Here is a 17,080-nt window from a genome sequence, read left to right on the forward strand (position 1 = left end):
TTACCCTACATTTGGGCAAGTAGCTGACCAATCATAGACAGAAAATTACCCTACAGTTGGGGGAGTAGCTAGCCAGTTATAGAGAGTAAGTTAGCCTACTGTTGGGTGGGGAAGGAGTTACTAGTCAGTTATAGACAGAAAGCTACCTTACAGGTTGGAGAGTAGCTGTCCAGTTATAGACAGAAAGCTACCTAACAGTTTGGAAAGTAGCTGTCCAGTAATAGGCGGAAAGCTGCCTTACAGTTTGGAAAGTAGCTGTCCAGTTATAGACAGAAAGCTGCCTTACAGGTTGGAGAGTAGCTGTCCAGTTATAGGCGGAAAGCTGCCTTACAGTTTGGAAAGTAGCTGTCCAGTTATAGACAGAAAGCTACCTTACAGTTTGGAAAGTAGCTGTCCAGTTATAGACAGAAGCTATCTTACAGGTTGGAGAGTAGCTGTCCAGTTATAGACGGAAAGCTACCTTACAGTTTGGAAGGTAGCTGTCTAGTTACAGACAGAAAGCTACCTTACAGGTTGGAGAGTATCTGTCCAGTTACAGACAGAAAGCTACCTTACAGGTTGGAGAGTATCTGTCCAGTTATAGACAGAAGCTATCTTACAGGTTGGAGAGTAGCTGTCCAGTTATAGACGGAAAGCTGCCTTACAGTTTGGAAAGTAGCTGTCCATTTATAGACAGAAAGCTACCTTACAGTTTGGAAAGTAGCTGTCCAGTTATAGACAGAAAGCTACCTTATAGTTTGGAAAGTAGCTGTCCAGTTATAGACAGAAAGCTACCTTATAGTTTGGAGAGTAGCTGTCCAGTTATAGACAGAAAGCTACCTTACAGTTTGGAGAGTAGCTATCCAGTTATAGACAGAAGCTATCTTACAGCTTGGAAAGTAGCTGTCCAGTTATAGACAGAAAGCTACCTTACAGTTTGGAAAGTATCTGTCCAGTTATAGACAGAAAGCTACCTTACAGTTTGGAGAGAAGCTGTCCATTTATAGACAGAAAGCTACCTTACAGTTTGGAGAGTAGCTGTCCAGTTATAGACAGAAGCTATCTTACAGTTTGGAAAGTAGCTGTCCATTTATAGACAGAAAGCTGCCCAGTAGTTTAGAAAGCTGTCCAGTTATAGACAGAAAGCTACCTTACAGTTTGGAAAGTAGCTGTCCATTTATAGACAGAAAGCTACCTTACAGTTTGGAGAGTAGCTGTCCAGTTACAGACAGAAAGCTACCTTACAGGTTGGAGAGTAGCTGTCCAGTTATAGACGGAAAGCTACCTTACAGTTTGGAAAGTAGCTGTCCAGTTATAGACAGAAAACTACCTTACAGTTTGGAAAGTAGCTGTCCAGTTATAGACAGAAAACTACCTTACAGTTTGGAAAGTAGCTGTCCAGTTATAGACAGAAAACTACCTTACAGTTTGGAAAGTAGCTGTCCATTTATAGACAGAAAGCTACGTTACAGTTTGGAGAGTAGCTGTCCAGTTATAGACAGAAGCTATCTTACAGTTTGGAAAGTAGCTGTCCATTTATAGACAGAAAGCTGCCCAGTAGTTTAGAAAGTAGCTGTCCAGTTATAGACAGAAAGCTACCTTACAGTTTTTGGAGTAACTACCAATTATAGGGTATGGTTAGTAACTGACCAGTTATTCTGTTAGGGAGGAGGTCCCTCTACAGAGATGCTGAAATTAGCATTTTTAATAATATAATGGGGTGTTTGGCTTGCTGGCTGAGTGACTGTGCTGGCTGAGTGATGCTGAAGCTTACTGTGGAATGTGAAGTTTAGGTGTAAACATCTCTAGCTCTTAGTGTTGATGTTTATTTTGAAAAGAGCCTACGATTGAATACATTCCCACACTGACAGCTGTAGTCATTGTTTGTGCTTACTTATTGGATTCTATAGTAAACTGTCACCATTCTCAGCCCAGAGCAACAGAAGTTTTTCCTGATGAAGCACCGGGCCAAACAGGTAAGACTTCTAAAACAACGTACTAACTAGGTAGCTTTCATAAATTTTGTTGTTTAAATAGCTGTAACCTCATTTGATGAAGGAAAGGTAACTTTTATATGTTTATGTGGGTGTTTTTTCAAATATTTATTGGTTACTTTGTAAAATTGAGATAGAAAAAAAAATCAGAAAATATTATGTTGGAATCAAAGAGGAATATATCTTGTCTAAATGGAATCATTTTTCATGATGATTTTATTTATATATGGTGTTGAAATATTGTCTGGGAGGAATTTTTATAAATTACAGGTAATTTTGTCCTGATAATATTAGAGAATTAGATGGAATTTTGTTATGGTGGGATAGTGATAAGTGGTGATAATAGAGAATATATATATATTATATATGGTGTTGAAATATTGTCTGGGAGGAATTTTTATAAATTACAGGTAATTTTGTCCTGATAATATAAGAGAATTAGATGGAATTTTGTTATGGTGGGATAGTGATAAGTGGTGATAATAGAGAATATATATATATTATATATGGTGTTGAAATATTGTCTGGGAGGAATTTTTATAAATTACAGGTAATTTTGTCCCGATAATATTAGAGAATTAGATGGAATTTTGTTATGGTGGGATAGTGATAAGTGGTGATAATAGAGAATATATATATATTATATATGGTGTTGAAATATTGTCTGGGAGGAATTTTTATAAATTACAGGTAATTTTGTCCCGATAATATTAGAGAATTAGATGGAATTCTGTTATGGTGGGATAGTGATAGGTGGTGATAATAGAGAATTAGATGGAATTCTGTTATGGTGGGATAGTGATAAGTGGTGATAATAGAGAATTAGATGGAATTCTGTTATGGTGGGATAGTGATAAGTGGTGATAATAGAGAATTAGATGGAATTCTGTTATGGTGGGATAGTGATAAGTGGTGATAATAGAGAATTAGATGGAATTCTGTTATGGTGGGATAGTGATAAGTGGTGATAATAGAGAATTAGATGGAATTCTGTTATGGTGGGATAGTGATAAGTGGTGATAATAGAGAATTAGATGGAATTCTGTTATGGTGGGATAGTGATAAGTGGTGATAATAGAGAATTAGATGGAATTCTGTTATGGTGGGATAGTGATAAGTGGTGATAATAGAGAATTAGATGGAATTTTGTTATGGTGGGATAGTGATAAGTGGTGATAATAGAGAATTAGATGGAATTCTGTTATGGTGGGATAGTGATAAGTGGTGATAATAGAGAATTAGATGGAATTTTGTTATGGTGGGATGAAACATAATGGACTTAAGTATAAAAAGATACAGAAAATCAGATGGAATTTTGTCAGTTTGGTATCCAAATTACACCAGTATATAATAAAATTTACAGAAATTTGATCTTTTAGAAATATCCATCACTGTAAAAGGTGATTCTGTTTTCATTTGAAAAAAAAAGATTGAAACATGTTTACAAGTTGTGTATTATTGTTTGACAATATAACTTGATCAAGAAGTCTCCGGAACCATGACTGGACATGATTATTGATAAAAATGGTCCGTCCCTTTGGCTGCTATGTTGCCAGAGGATAAAGATACATAGTAAAATACATACTAAATTGATACATCTCATGGGGTCAGTCTTACAGAGATCTTTAGATACTATATTGTATGGTTTTAGTTCATATTTATTGTTAAGACTCTCTACTATCATTCAGAATATTGGTTTACAAAATCTAATACAGGTTTACCCATTGATATTAAACAAATTGCAAAAATTCGAAATATTTCCCATTGAAAACCAGTCACAAAAAAAGCTAAATATTTCCCATTGAAAACCAATCACAAAAATCACTAAATGTTTTTCCATTGAAATCCAATCACAAAGAACACTTAATGTTTCTCCATCAAAACCCAGTCACAAAAAATACTACGAGGTAAATGATGTTTCCCAATTAAGAACATATCACAAAATCTAATTCGCTTTCCCATTGGGAACCATTTACATAAACTATTACATGTTTTCCCATTGAAAACCAGTCAGAGAAACCATTAAATATTAACCCATTGAAAATATATAAAAGCTAATCATTTTTCCCATTGGCAACTATTTATAAAAACCACAATATGTTTTCCAATTAGAAACCAATCAGAAAAACTAGTATGTGTTTCCCTTTTGGAGAGCGTTGGAATCTTTTTTCCACAATGTTGAAATAATACATAAGAATTTATGATATTTCAAATGAAATAACAACATTATCCCAAATGCTGACTGTACAGTTCAATTGAGGTATGCAACTTGTTGGTGCTGCAAACCAAGAAAAGAAAATTTAGTTTTTGGCTGATTGGTAAAAAGGTTAAGATCTATGTAGCATTTAAAGCAGCCATGTTAAATTGGCTTTCATTTTCTTCATTTCCGGTGAAAAGAGCTTTACAAAGTTCTGTTTAAAAAAATTGAAAGTCAATTGTTAGCCCATATTTAACAATATGTTTGGTAAGAGTTTGTTAATTACTATAAGGATTTATCTAGGCTAAAGATTCAAACCTAGATTAAAATTCCTATGACACACAATATAAGGCTGTTAAACTGTCGTTTTAGCCCAATATCAGAGATACAGCTGTGAGAATAAGTATAATGATCACCTTGTTTGTCATCCACATTACTTTAAAAAAAATAGGTGAACCAAGTCAAATGTTATAAAATCTGTGTCCATTCTATTAAGTATGAATAAAAAGACATTTTTTTTCAAGTCTAAAAGGAGACAGCAATGAGCCTTGTGCTATTTATCAGGCATTCCCTGACAAGTATTTATGTAAATGTTATAAAATCTGTGTTATTGTCAAATAACAGGTAGGCATTATTATTCATGACTAAATTTGAATATATAGATATTTCAAACAGACTTTGAATAAAGTGTCTGTGCACTATTTAATACTGCTATTACTTTTTCAAGACTTTTTTACATTGCAGGGGAATTTTGGGTAGCAAAATCTGAAAAGTTTCATAGTCTAAAATGCTGTTGCAATTTTAGTCTCTGAGGATATTCCAATATGTAGGAAGTTTTGTTGGTTTAGAGTAAAAAGGAAACCTGGTGTTTTGATTCTCTCCAATTTTACAATCAACAGATCAAATGTTATAGCAGCCTTGTTTAATAGATAAACAGTGTATTGCAGTGAAAATTTAGTTGTCATTATATTTGTCTTGTTAATCAAAGTGGAAGGGATAAAAAAACTAGATATAATATTTTTATGTTTACAAGAAAAATCTCACAGGACAACATGAAAGATAGATATTCTGTGACAAGAAGAACAATTCAAATGCACTTCCTCTGTATCTGAACTCTGATAAAACTCATATAAACTGATTAATTAGACTCTTGATGGTTTTGTCACTATCACAGAGACAGTGTATTCTTATAAAAACTGACACCACATCATTGTGATTATTAGTAATCTACAGGTTAGGCCAAGAACACTACTTCTTTAATTAATGACACCTGTGCATGTTCTAGTCATCGGTGCATTTCGACCAATAGAATCAGACATACGGTTAATAGTGTTCAAACTGTGTTTGCTGCATGCTGGAAGGCTCAGAAGTTTATCCAAATAACTTATTCTAAACAACTGCCAGGATCACAGAAGTACAACCTTGTATAAAGTTGTTCAATATTTTATATGTAGGGCTACTCCGTATGTTAATTAAGTACCCAATTATCGACTATAAATAAAATTAAAAGATTTTTTTTGTTTTTTAGTTCAAAATGGCTTTGCAAGAAGCTCAAGTCATACTTGCTTTGCCTAGAAGTATTAATTCCTTAAGTATTCTTACCTAGTGTAATGTCCTCAAAGTTGTTTCCAGGTAGATGTTTGTGGAATTGTTTGCTTTTTTCCCCCGCCAACTCAGACAGCCAAGAGAACCAGAAGGCATTTGTAGTAGAAAATGATTACACTGATTAATGGTATTAGCTAATGATTGCCTTACATTAGTTGTGTATGACAGGGTAGGGTAATCCTGCTACGGGAGACATTTGGCAGATACCTCTGTGTATCCTCACTTTATGGGGCTATGGTAGGAAATCTTACTCCTGAGGTCCCCCCAGTATAGATAGTAATATCTCACCTATGAACATGTGTTTTCAATTATATTCTGGGAAGATCTACTTGCCTATGTAGGTCCTTGTCTTGTGCATAAGAGACAGATAGATAGACTTTTGATGGGACACAGACTTATTTATACACCAGTGTTTTGCCGGCTGTGATGAAATATTGTTAATTTCATATTCCGTTGTCCAAGCTGTCGAAATCTCTCAAAATATTTCGGGGCTGAAAGAAGAAATTTTATTGTTGCTTCTATATTTTTCGGGATCTGGAATACATCTATTGTATTTGATAATTCTGCATTGCACTCCCAGTGGGGGAATTAAGTGTGTGTCTATTTTATATGAGAAGTCGTGTGTTGGATCTCAGTGTCTTACATGTGTTAGTGTTGGTGATCACACTGTCCTGTCCTACTGGAGGTGCACGCCTGGCATCTCCCTCTTCCAATTAGTGAAGCCTTAATTTGAGCCAACCTAAACACTAGGATGTGGGACTATGTGATTAGTAGCGGGATGGCGAACAGCAAGAAGCAGGGCAAGAAGTCCAAACTGAAGAATTTCAAGGCTGACATAGTATTTGTAAGTTTTATTTCTCTTCAGGATGTTTTTTCATAGCTATGTGATAGTCCATTATTTTTTTTAAGGTGTTTGGCTTGTCATTAGATGTTAATACATTAAGTAAATGACCTGATACCTACATACTGTACATATTGTATATAGCTAGTTTGATGGATACCTACGTGCCACTAGTGCTACTGTAAATAGTACCATGGGGCAGAGGGCCTGTACACCTACTGCTGTGTATATTAGCATGCTTCATGTAGGATACATTTGTGTGTCGCATGCCATAGTTCAACAGAAATACACCGTATCCTTTTCTTTAAATATCATTGAATAACATCAATTATCAGATTATTTTTCTCTTTTGTCAAATTGGTCATTTTAGACATGAAAGTTTTCCAATAATATTGCAGTGGATAATTTGAGTCCAAGTTTCATAATGAAAAAAAAAAAATGTTAAAAAAGATGTTGAAACATTGTAGGAATGTTTACATGGATAGAGTGGTTTGGTTAAAAAATGAACAGAGTTTAAAGTCTTAACAGTTTATGTAGATACACATGGACCTGCCTGCATATTTACCAGGATCTAGATACTACATACATTTGTTCTTTACTTTTCACCAGGGTTAACAGTTGTCCTTAACTGTTTACCAGAATACAGTTGTCCTTTACTGTTTACTGAATACAGTTGTCCTTAACTGTTTACCTGAATACAGTTGTCCTTAACTGTTTACCTGAATACAGTTGTCCTTAACTGTTTACCAGAATACAGTTGTCCTTTACTGTTTACTGAATACAGTTGTCCTTTATTGTTTACTGAATACAGTTGTCCTTAACTGTTTACCAGAATACAGTTGTCCTTTACTGTTTACTGAATACAGTTGTCCTTAACTGTTTACCTGAATACAGTTGTCCTTTATTGTTTACCTGAATACAGTTGTCCTTAACTGTTTACCTGAATACAGTTGTCCTTAACTGTTTACCTGAATACAGTTGTCCTTTACTGTTTACCAGAATACAGTTGTCCTTAACTGTTTACCTGAATACAGTTGTCCTTAACTGTTTACCTGAATACAGTTGTCCTTAACTGTTTACCTGAATACAGTTGTCCTTTATTGTTTACCTGAATACAGTTGTCCTTAACTGTTTACCTGAATACAGTTGTCCTTAACTGTTTACCTGAATACAGTTGTCCTTTACTGTTTACCAGAATACAGTTGTCCTTAACTGTTTACCTGAATACAGTTGTCCTTAACTGTTTACCTGAATACAGTTGTCCTTTACTGTTAACCTGAATACAGTTGTCCTTTACTGTTTACCTGAATACAGTTGTCCTTAACTGTTTACCTGAATACAGTTGTCCTTAACTGTTTACCAGAATACAGTTGTCCTTTACTGTTAACCTGAATACAGTTGTCCTTTACTGTTTACCTGAATACAGTTGTCCTTAACTGTTTACCTGAATACAGTTGTCCTTAACTGTTTACCTGAATACAGTTGTCCTTTATTGTTTACCTGAATACAGTTGTCCTTTATTGTTTACCTGAATACAGTTGTCCTTAACTGTTTACCTGAATACAGTTGTCCTTTACTGTTTACCTGAATACAGTTGTCCTTAACTGTTTACCTGAATACAGTTGTCCTTAACTGTTTACCAGAATACAGTTGTCCTTAACTGTTTACCTGAATACAGTTGTCCTTAACTGTTTACCTGAATACAGTTGTCCTTAACTGTTTACCTGAATACAGTTGTCCTTTATTGTTTACCTGAATACAGTTGTCCTTTACTGTTAACCTGAATACAGTTGTCCTTAACTGTTTACCTGAATACAGTTGTCCTTAACTGTTTACCTGAATACAGTTGTCCTTAACTGTTTACCTGAATACAGTTGTCCTTAACTGTTTACCTGAATACAGTTGTCCTTTACTGTTTACCTGAATACAGTTGTCCTTTATTGTTTACCTGAATACAGTTGTCCTTTATTGTTTACCTGAATACAGTTGTCCTTAACTGTTTACCTGAATACAGTTGTCCTTAACTGTTTACCTGAATACAGTTGTCCTTTACTGTTTACCTGAATACAGTTGTCCTTTATTGTTTACCTGAATACAGTTGTCCTTTACTGTTTACCTGAATACAGTTGTCCTTAACTGTTTACCTGAATACAGTTGTCCTTAACTGTTTACCTGAATACAGTTGTCCTTAACTGTTTACCTGAATACAGTTGTCCTTAACTGTTTACCTGAATACAGTTGTCCTTAACTGTTTACCTGAATACAGTTGTCCTTTATTGTTTACCTGAATACAGTTGTCCGTAACTGTTTACCTGAATACAGTTGTCCTTTATTGTTTACCTGAATACAGTTGTCCGTAACTGTTTACCTGAATACAGTTGTCCTTAACTGTTTACCTGAATACAGTTGTCCTTTATTGTTTACCTGAATACAGTTGTCCTTAACTGTTAACCTGAATACAGTTGTCCTTAACTGTTTACCTGAATACAGTTGTCCTTAACTGTTTACCTGAATACAGTTGTCCTTTACCGTTAACCTGAATACAGTTGTCCTTTACTGTTTACCTGAATACAGTTGTCCTTTACTGTTTACCTGAATACAGTTGTCCTTAACTGTTTACCTGAATACAGTTGTCCTTAACTGTTTACCTGAATACAGTTGTCCTTTACTGTTAACCTGAATACAGTTGTCCTTTACTGTTTACCTGAATACAGTTGTCCTTTACTGTTTACCTGAATACAGTTGTCCTTTACTGTTTAGTTGTCCTTAACTGTTTACCTGAATACAGTTGTCCTTAACTGTTTACCTGAATACAGTTGTCCTTTATTGTTTACCTGAATACAGTTGTCCTTAATTTACCTGAATACAGTTGTCCTTTATTGTTTACCTGAATACAGTTGTCCTTAATTTACCTGAATACAGTTGTCCTTTATTGTTTACCTGAATACAGTTGTCCTTTATTGTTTACCTGGGTTAACAGCTGTCCTTTACTGTTAAGCTGGGTTAACAGTTGTCCTATATTGTTTACCTGGGTTAACAGCTGTCCTTTAATGTTAAGCTGGGTTAACAGTTGTCCTATATTGTTTACCTGGGTTAACAGCTGTCCTTTACTGTTAAGCTGGGTTAACGGTTGTCCTATATTGTTTACCTAGGTTAACAGCTGTTTACTGTTAAGCTGAATACAGTTGTCCTTTACTGTTTACCGAGGTAAGCAGTTGACCTTCACTGTTGATGAGGAGGATATATTTTTTCCTGACCCTTTACTTGGATTATTACAGTACTCCCTCAATGTCACTGCTTTTTCTGAAGAATTTTATAAGAGAAACCATTTAAGCAAGATCAGACGCTCCATGTTTTAACATGTCACATTTAAGCTTTGGTGCGAAGGGCAATTTTTTTTTGTTTGAAGTGATCTCCAGGAAATTTTATTGTTAAGTTTAGTATGGGTCTTAGTTGTTCTTGATGTATTTGGAGTTTGATTAGATATTGAAAATTGTCATCAAAGCCATCTTAGTATTTAATGCTACCATTATATCATGATTTCTGAACAATAATTGGAGGTATCATCTTATATCTTTGTGGATATGTATTTGTCCTTGTGAATGAAGAGTGACTGCTTAGATTCATATAGGATATTGTCACATGATACATTTACTATTGAGAATACTGTCAATAGGTATTATATCATATTTACTATTGAGAATACTGTCAAGATGTATGATATCATATTTACTATTGAGAATACTGTCTATACATATGATATCATATTTACTATTGAGAATACTGTCTATACATATGATATCATATTTACTATTGAGAATACTGTCAGTATGTATGATATCACATTTACTATTGAGAATACTGTCAGTATATATGATATCACATTTACTATTGAGAATACTGTCAGTATATATGATATCACATTTACTATTGAGAATACTGTCAGTATATATGATATCACATTTACTATTGAGAATACTGTCAGTATATATGATATCACATTTACTATTGAGAATACTGTCAGTATATATGATATCACATTTACTATTGAGAATACTGTCAGTATGTATGATATCACATTTACTATTGAGAATACTGTCAGTATGTATGATATCACATTTACTATTGAGAATACTGTCAGTATGTATGATATCACATTTACTATTGAGAATACTGTCAGTATATATGATATCACATTTACTATTGAGAATACTGTCAGTATGTATGATATCACATTTACTATTGAGAATACTGTCAGTATGTATGATATCACATTTACTATTGAGAATACTGTCAGTATATATGATGTCACATTTACTATTGAGAATACTGTCAATACGTATGATATCACATTTACTATTGAGAATACTGTCAGTATATATGATGTCACATTTACTATTGAGAATACTGTCAGTATATATGATGTCACATTTACTATTGAGAATACTGTCAGTATATATGATGTCACATTTACTATTGAGAATACTGTCAGTATATATGATATCACATTTACTATTGAGAATACTGTCAATACGTATATCACATTTACTATTGAGAATACTGTCAGTATGTATGATGTCACATTTACTATTGAGAATACTGTCAGTATATATGATGTCACATTTACTATTGAGAATACTGTCAATACGTATATCACATTTACTATTGAGAATACTGTCAGTATGTATGATGTCACATTTACTATTGAGAATACTGTCAGTATGTATGATATCACATTTACTATTGAGAATACTGTCAGTATGTATGATATCACATTTACTATTGAGAATACTGTCAGTATGTATGATATCACATTTACTATTGAGAATACTGTCAGTATGTATGATATCACATTTACTATTGAGAATACTGTCAGTATGTATGATATCACATTTACTATTGAGAATACTGTCAGTATGTATGATATCACATTTACTATTGAGAATACTGTCAGTATGTATGATATCACATTTACTATTGAGAATACTGTCAGTATGTATGATATCACATTTACTATTGAGAATACTGTCAGTATGTATGATATCACATTTACTATTGAGAATACTGTCAGTATGTATGATATCACATTTACTATTGAGAATACTGTCAGTATGTATGATATCACATTTACTATTGAGAATACTGTCAGTATGTATGATATCACATTTACTATTGAGAATACTGTCAGTATGTATGATATCACATTTACTATTGAGAATACTGTCAGTATGTATGATATCACATTTACTATTGAGAATACTGTCAGTATGTATGATATCACATTTACTATTGAGAATACTGTCAGTATGTATGATATCACATTTACTATTGAGAATACTGTCAGTATGTATGATATCACATTTACTATTGAGAATACTGTCAGTATGTATGATATCACATTTACTATTGAGAATACTGTCAGTATGTATGATATCACATTTACTATTGAGAATACTGTCAGTATGTATGATATCACATTTACTATTGAGAATACTGTCAGTATATATGATATCACATTTACTATTGAGAATACTGTCAATACATACAATATCTATATGAAAAGAACAGGCATGATAAGCTATGAAACAACTACTACAGAGCATCCAATGTTAGTTGCCAATACATTTCTTTGATTTCTCGCTTTCATTAATGACAAAGAAGGTAAGCGCTTTATTTTCTCTTTTCTTCTGTATTGATTTGTTAAGTAATTTTTATATGCAGCCGTAGGCGGACGTATGTTGGCATTATCTCTGTCTGTCCGTCTATCCGTTCGTAGGGCCATTTTTTGTGAACGCAACCCCTCCTAAACTAATCATCAGATTTTCATGAAACTTGCTCAATGTCACGATTACAATGGGTAGATGTGCATGAAGGGGCGATGTTTTGGTTCGTTGATTTTTGTAAGATTTATGCCATTTTCAACTTTGTATCTGTAGCTTGCTCATGGTGGAGCCTTGTGAACACAACTCCTCCTAAACTAATCTTCAGATTTTCACGAAACTTGCTCAATGTCACTATTACAATGGGTAGATGTGCATGAAGGGGCGATTTTGTTGTTCGTTGATTTTTGTAAGATTTATGACATTTTCAACTTTGTATCTGTAGCTTGCTCATGGTGGAGCCTTGTGAACACAACTCCTCCTAAACTAATCTTCAGATTTTCACGAAACTTGCTCAATGTCACTATTACAATGGGTAGATGTGCATGAAGGGGCAATTTTGTTGTTCGTTGATTTTTGTAAGATTTATGACATTTTCAACTTTGTATCTGTAGCTTGCTCATGGTGGAGCCTTGTGAACACAACTCCTCCTAAACTAATCTTCAGATTTTCACGAAACTTGCTCAATGTCACTATTACAATGGGTAGATGTGCATGAAGGGGCGATTTTGTTGTTCGTTGATTTTTGTAAGATTTATGACATTTTCAACTTTGTATCTGTAGCTTGCTCATGGTGGAGCCTTGTGAACACAACTCCTCCTAAACTAATCTTCAGATTTTCACGAAACTTGCTCAATGTCACGATTACAATGGGTAGATGTGCATGAAGTGGCGATTTTGTTGTTCGTTGATTTTTGTAAGATTTATGACATTTTCAACTTTGTATCTGTAGCTTGCTCATGGTGGAGCCTTGTGAACACAACTCCTCCTAAAGTAATCTTCAGATTTTCACGAAACTTGCTCAATGTCACGATTACAATGGGTAGATGTGCATGAAGTGGCGATTTTGTTGTTCGTTGATTTTTGTAAGATTTATGACATTTTCAACTTTGTATCTGTAGCTTGCACATGGTGGAGCCTTGTGAACACAACTCCTCCTAAACTAATCTTCAGATTTTCACGAAACTTGCTCAATGTCACGATTACAATGGGTAGATGTGCATGAAGTGGCGATTTTGTTGTTCGTTGATTTTTGTAAGATTTATGACATTTTCAACTTTGTATCTGTAGCTTGCTCATGGTGGAGCCTTGTGAACACAACTCCTCCTAAACTAATCTTCAGATTTTCACGAAACTTGCTCAATGTCACGATTACAATGGGTAGATGTGCATGAAGGGGCGATTTTGTTGTTCGTTGATTTTTGTAAGATTTATGACATTTTCAACTTTGTATCTGTAGCTTGCTCATGGTGGAGCCTTGTGAACACAACTCCTCCTAAACTAATCTTCAGATTTTCACGAAACTTGCTCAATGTCACTATTACAATGGGTAGATGTGCATGAAGGGGCGATTTTGTTGTTCGTTGATTTTTGTAAGATTTATGACATTTTCAACTTTGTATCTGTAGCTTGCTCAAAGTGGAGCTTTATATTTTGTGGCGGCGTATATTGTGTCCACAGCAATCTTGTTGTAAATTAAAATGTTCCTTTTGTGGAACTTAAAAAAATCTGTTTGCTTAAGACGAGTTTGCCAATGAAGTACAATCTTTATGGAAACTGCATTTTTATGGTTTTCTAGATGTGTTATGATTATATGGTTTGGTTCTGATTTATTAGATGTGCTCACCACATGATCTTTATTAACCAGGAGACCTCATGAGTTAGGTCCATTATACACTGGTCTCTGGATCAGGGATGGTTTAGTTTTTACAAGATGCACAATGGAAAATGTCTGGTGTCTTCCTGTGTGAGAAGATTAAAATGTAGGTGTTTTGCAATCACCACCCAAAGTTAATTAAAACAGTAGTTTATAATTGACTAGGGTATTAAGACCTATGTCTTGCATTGTACACATCTTGTTAACAGTATTACAAGATGGTAATGATATTGGTGTATCAAACGACAGAAATTTCACCATTGTAATAAAAATGAACTTTTATTGGAAAACTACTAATTACAAACGGATACCATGAAGATATGACCTGTTTATGTATGACCCAAATTTCTACCAAGTAACACATACTGCACCCATAACACGTGCAGTGATGATACAGGGGAAAACCTACCTATCCCTTACCCTGAGACACCCTTTTTTGTTGATGGAAAAGTCCCCCTGGCCACATGAGGAAGGATCCATTTGGTGTGGAAAGGTATAGGCTAACAACAGATAAAGCTATAACATGTGGAATTCATTCATAGTGAGCCATCTTCTGTTAGGAATGCTTCATCACAACCTGGGATATATCCTGTAGACCCACTCCAGGGGAGGGCTGTGTCAAATAACAAGGGATAAAATAATTTGTCTGACAAAATCACTCAAAGTGATGACTGGTCCTGCATAATCAATCCAGAGAAAACCTGTGTCCTACAGGATCACTCAAGAGAAAACCTGTGTCCTAGAGGGTGACTCCAGAGAAAACCTGTGTCCTACAGGGTGACTCCAGAGAAAACCTGTGTCCTACAGAATCACTCCAGAGAAAACCTGTGTCCTACAGGATTACTCAAGAGAAAACCTGTGTCCTAGAGGGTGACTCCAGAGAAAACCTGTGTGTCCTACAGGGTGACTCCAGAGAAAACCTGTGTCCTACAGAATCACTCCAGAGAAAACCTGTGTCCTACAGGGTGACTCCAGAGAAAACCTGTGTCCTACAGAATCACTCCAGAGAAAACCTGTGTCCTACAGGGTGACTCCAGAGAAAACCTGTGTCCTACAGAATCACTCCAGAGAAAACCTGTGTCTTACATTATCACTCCAGAGGTGGCCTGTGTCCTACAGAATCACTCCAGGGGAGGCCTGTGTCCTACATAATCACTCCAGGGGTGGCCTGTGTCCTACAGAATCACTCCAGGGGAGGCTTGTGTCCTACAGAATCACTCCAGGGGAGGCCTGTATCCTATTGAATCACTCCAGGGGATGCCTGTGTCCTACAGAATCATTCCAGTAGAGGCATGTGTCCTACAGAATCACTCCAGGGGTGGCCTGTATCCTACAGAATCACTGCAGGGGATGACTTTGTGTGATAGAATCACTCTATGGAACGACTGGTCCTATAGAATCACTCTAGGGGATGGCTGTGTCCTAATGAATCACTCCAGAGAAAACCTGTGCCTGTGGCCTACAGAATCACTCCAGGGGAGGCCTGTGTCCTACAGAATCACTCCAGGGAAGGCCTGTGTCCTATTGAATCATTCCAGGGAAGGCCTGTTTCCTATTGAATCATTCCAGTAGAGGCCTTTGTCCTACAGAATCAATTTAGGGCAGGGTATTGTCCTACAGAATCACTCCAGAGGAGGCTGTGTCTAAAAGGATCTATCCATAAGAGGCCTTTATCCTACAGAATTACTCCAGGGGATAACTTTGTCTGATAGAATCACTCAAGGGGATGAGTGGTCCTACAGAATCACTCTAGGGGAGGCCTGTGTCCTACAGAATCAGTCCAGAGGAGGGCTGTGTCTAACGGGGTCAATCCAGGAGAGGACTGTGTCCTCATGAATAACTATTAAGTGGATAGCTCTGTCCTGCTAAATCTCTCTAGGATTGCTACCATGGAAAAGTAATATACAGTCAAACATTGAATGTTTACTTATAGAAACATAAACAGTCAAATACTGAACGTGAACTAGCAGTGAATTTATTTACTGTCAGATTATAGATACTGAATGTGTACATATTACCTTAGATATGTTTAAAGTCAAATACTACCATAGAAATGTTTACAGTCAAATACTGATTGTGTACTACCATAGAAATATTTACGATAAAATATTAAATTGTGTACTACCATAGAAATATTTACTGTCAAATATTAAATTGTGTACTGACATAGAAATATCTACAGTCAAATATTAAATTGTGTGTACTGACATAGAAATATCTACAGTCAAATATTAAATTGTGTACTACCATAGAAATATTTACAATAAAATATTAAATTGTGTACTACCATAGAAATGTTTACAATAAAATATTAAATTGTGTACTACCATAGAAATATCTACAGTCAAATATTAAATTGTGTACTGACATAGAAATATCTACTATCAAATATTAAATTGTGTACTACCATAGAAATATCTACAGTCAAATATTAAATTGTGTACTGCCATAGAAATATCTACAATAAAATATTAAATTGTGTACTACCATAGAAATATTTACAGTCAAATATTAAATTGTGTACTACCATAGAACTATTTACAATAAAATATTGAATTGTGTACTACCATAGAACTATTTACAATAAAATATTGAATTGTGTACTGCCATAGAAATATTTACATTCAAATATTAAATTGTGTACTGACATAGAAATATCTACTATCAAATATTAAATTGTGTACTACCATAGAAATATTTACAATAAAATATTGAATTGTGTACTACCATAGAAATATTTACAGTCAAATATTAAATTGTGTACTGACATAGAAATATCTACAGTCAAATATTAAATTGTGTACTACCATAGAAATATTTACAGTCAAATATTAAATTGTGTACTACCAAAGAAATATTTACAATAAAATATTGAATTGTGTACTGACATAGAAATATTTACAGTCAAATATTAAATTGTGTAGTACC

General features: G+C 34.7%; 1 protein-coding gene across 2 annotated transcripts in view; it reads left to right on the forward strand.

Moving 5' to 3' along the window:
* Nucleotides 1-17,080, forward strand: part of LOC132559437 (voltage-dependent L-type calcium channel subunit beta-1-like) — a 91,966-nt gene that overhangs the window by 17,975 nt on the left and 56,911 nt on the right. Inside the window, exon 1 of one of the 2 annotated variants that reach the window (XM_060224055.1) lies at nt 6,177-6,619. The exons of the other annotated variant lie outside the window; for it this stretch is intronic. Coding sequence (XP_060080038.1) covers nt 6,527-6,619 — 93 coding nt within the window. The 5' untranslated portion in view covers nt 6,177-6,526. Of the gene's footprint in view, nt 1-6,176; nt 6,620-17,080 lie in introns of those variants that run through there. 2 annotated transcript variants of the gene reach the window in all.

This window comes from Ylistrum balloti, unplaced genomic scaffold (assembly GCF_031769215.1).
Source record: "Ylistrum balloti isolate Yb309-2 unplaced genomic scaffold, AGI_CSIRO_Ybal_v1 Utg370912, whole genome shotgun sequence".
NCBI classification, from domain to species: Eukaryota; Metazoa; Mollusca; class Bivalvia; order Pectinida; family Pectinidae; genus Ylistrum; species Ylistrum balloti.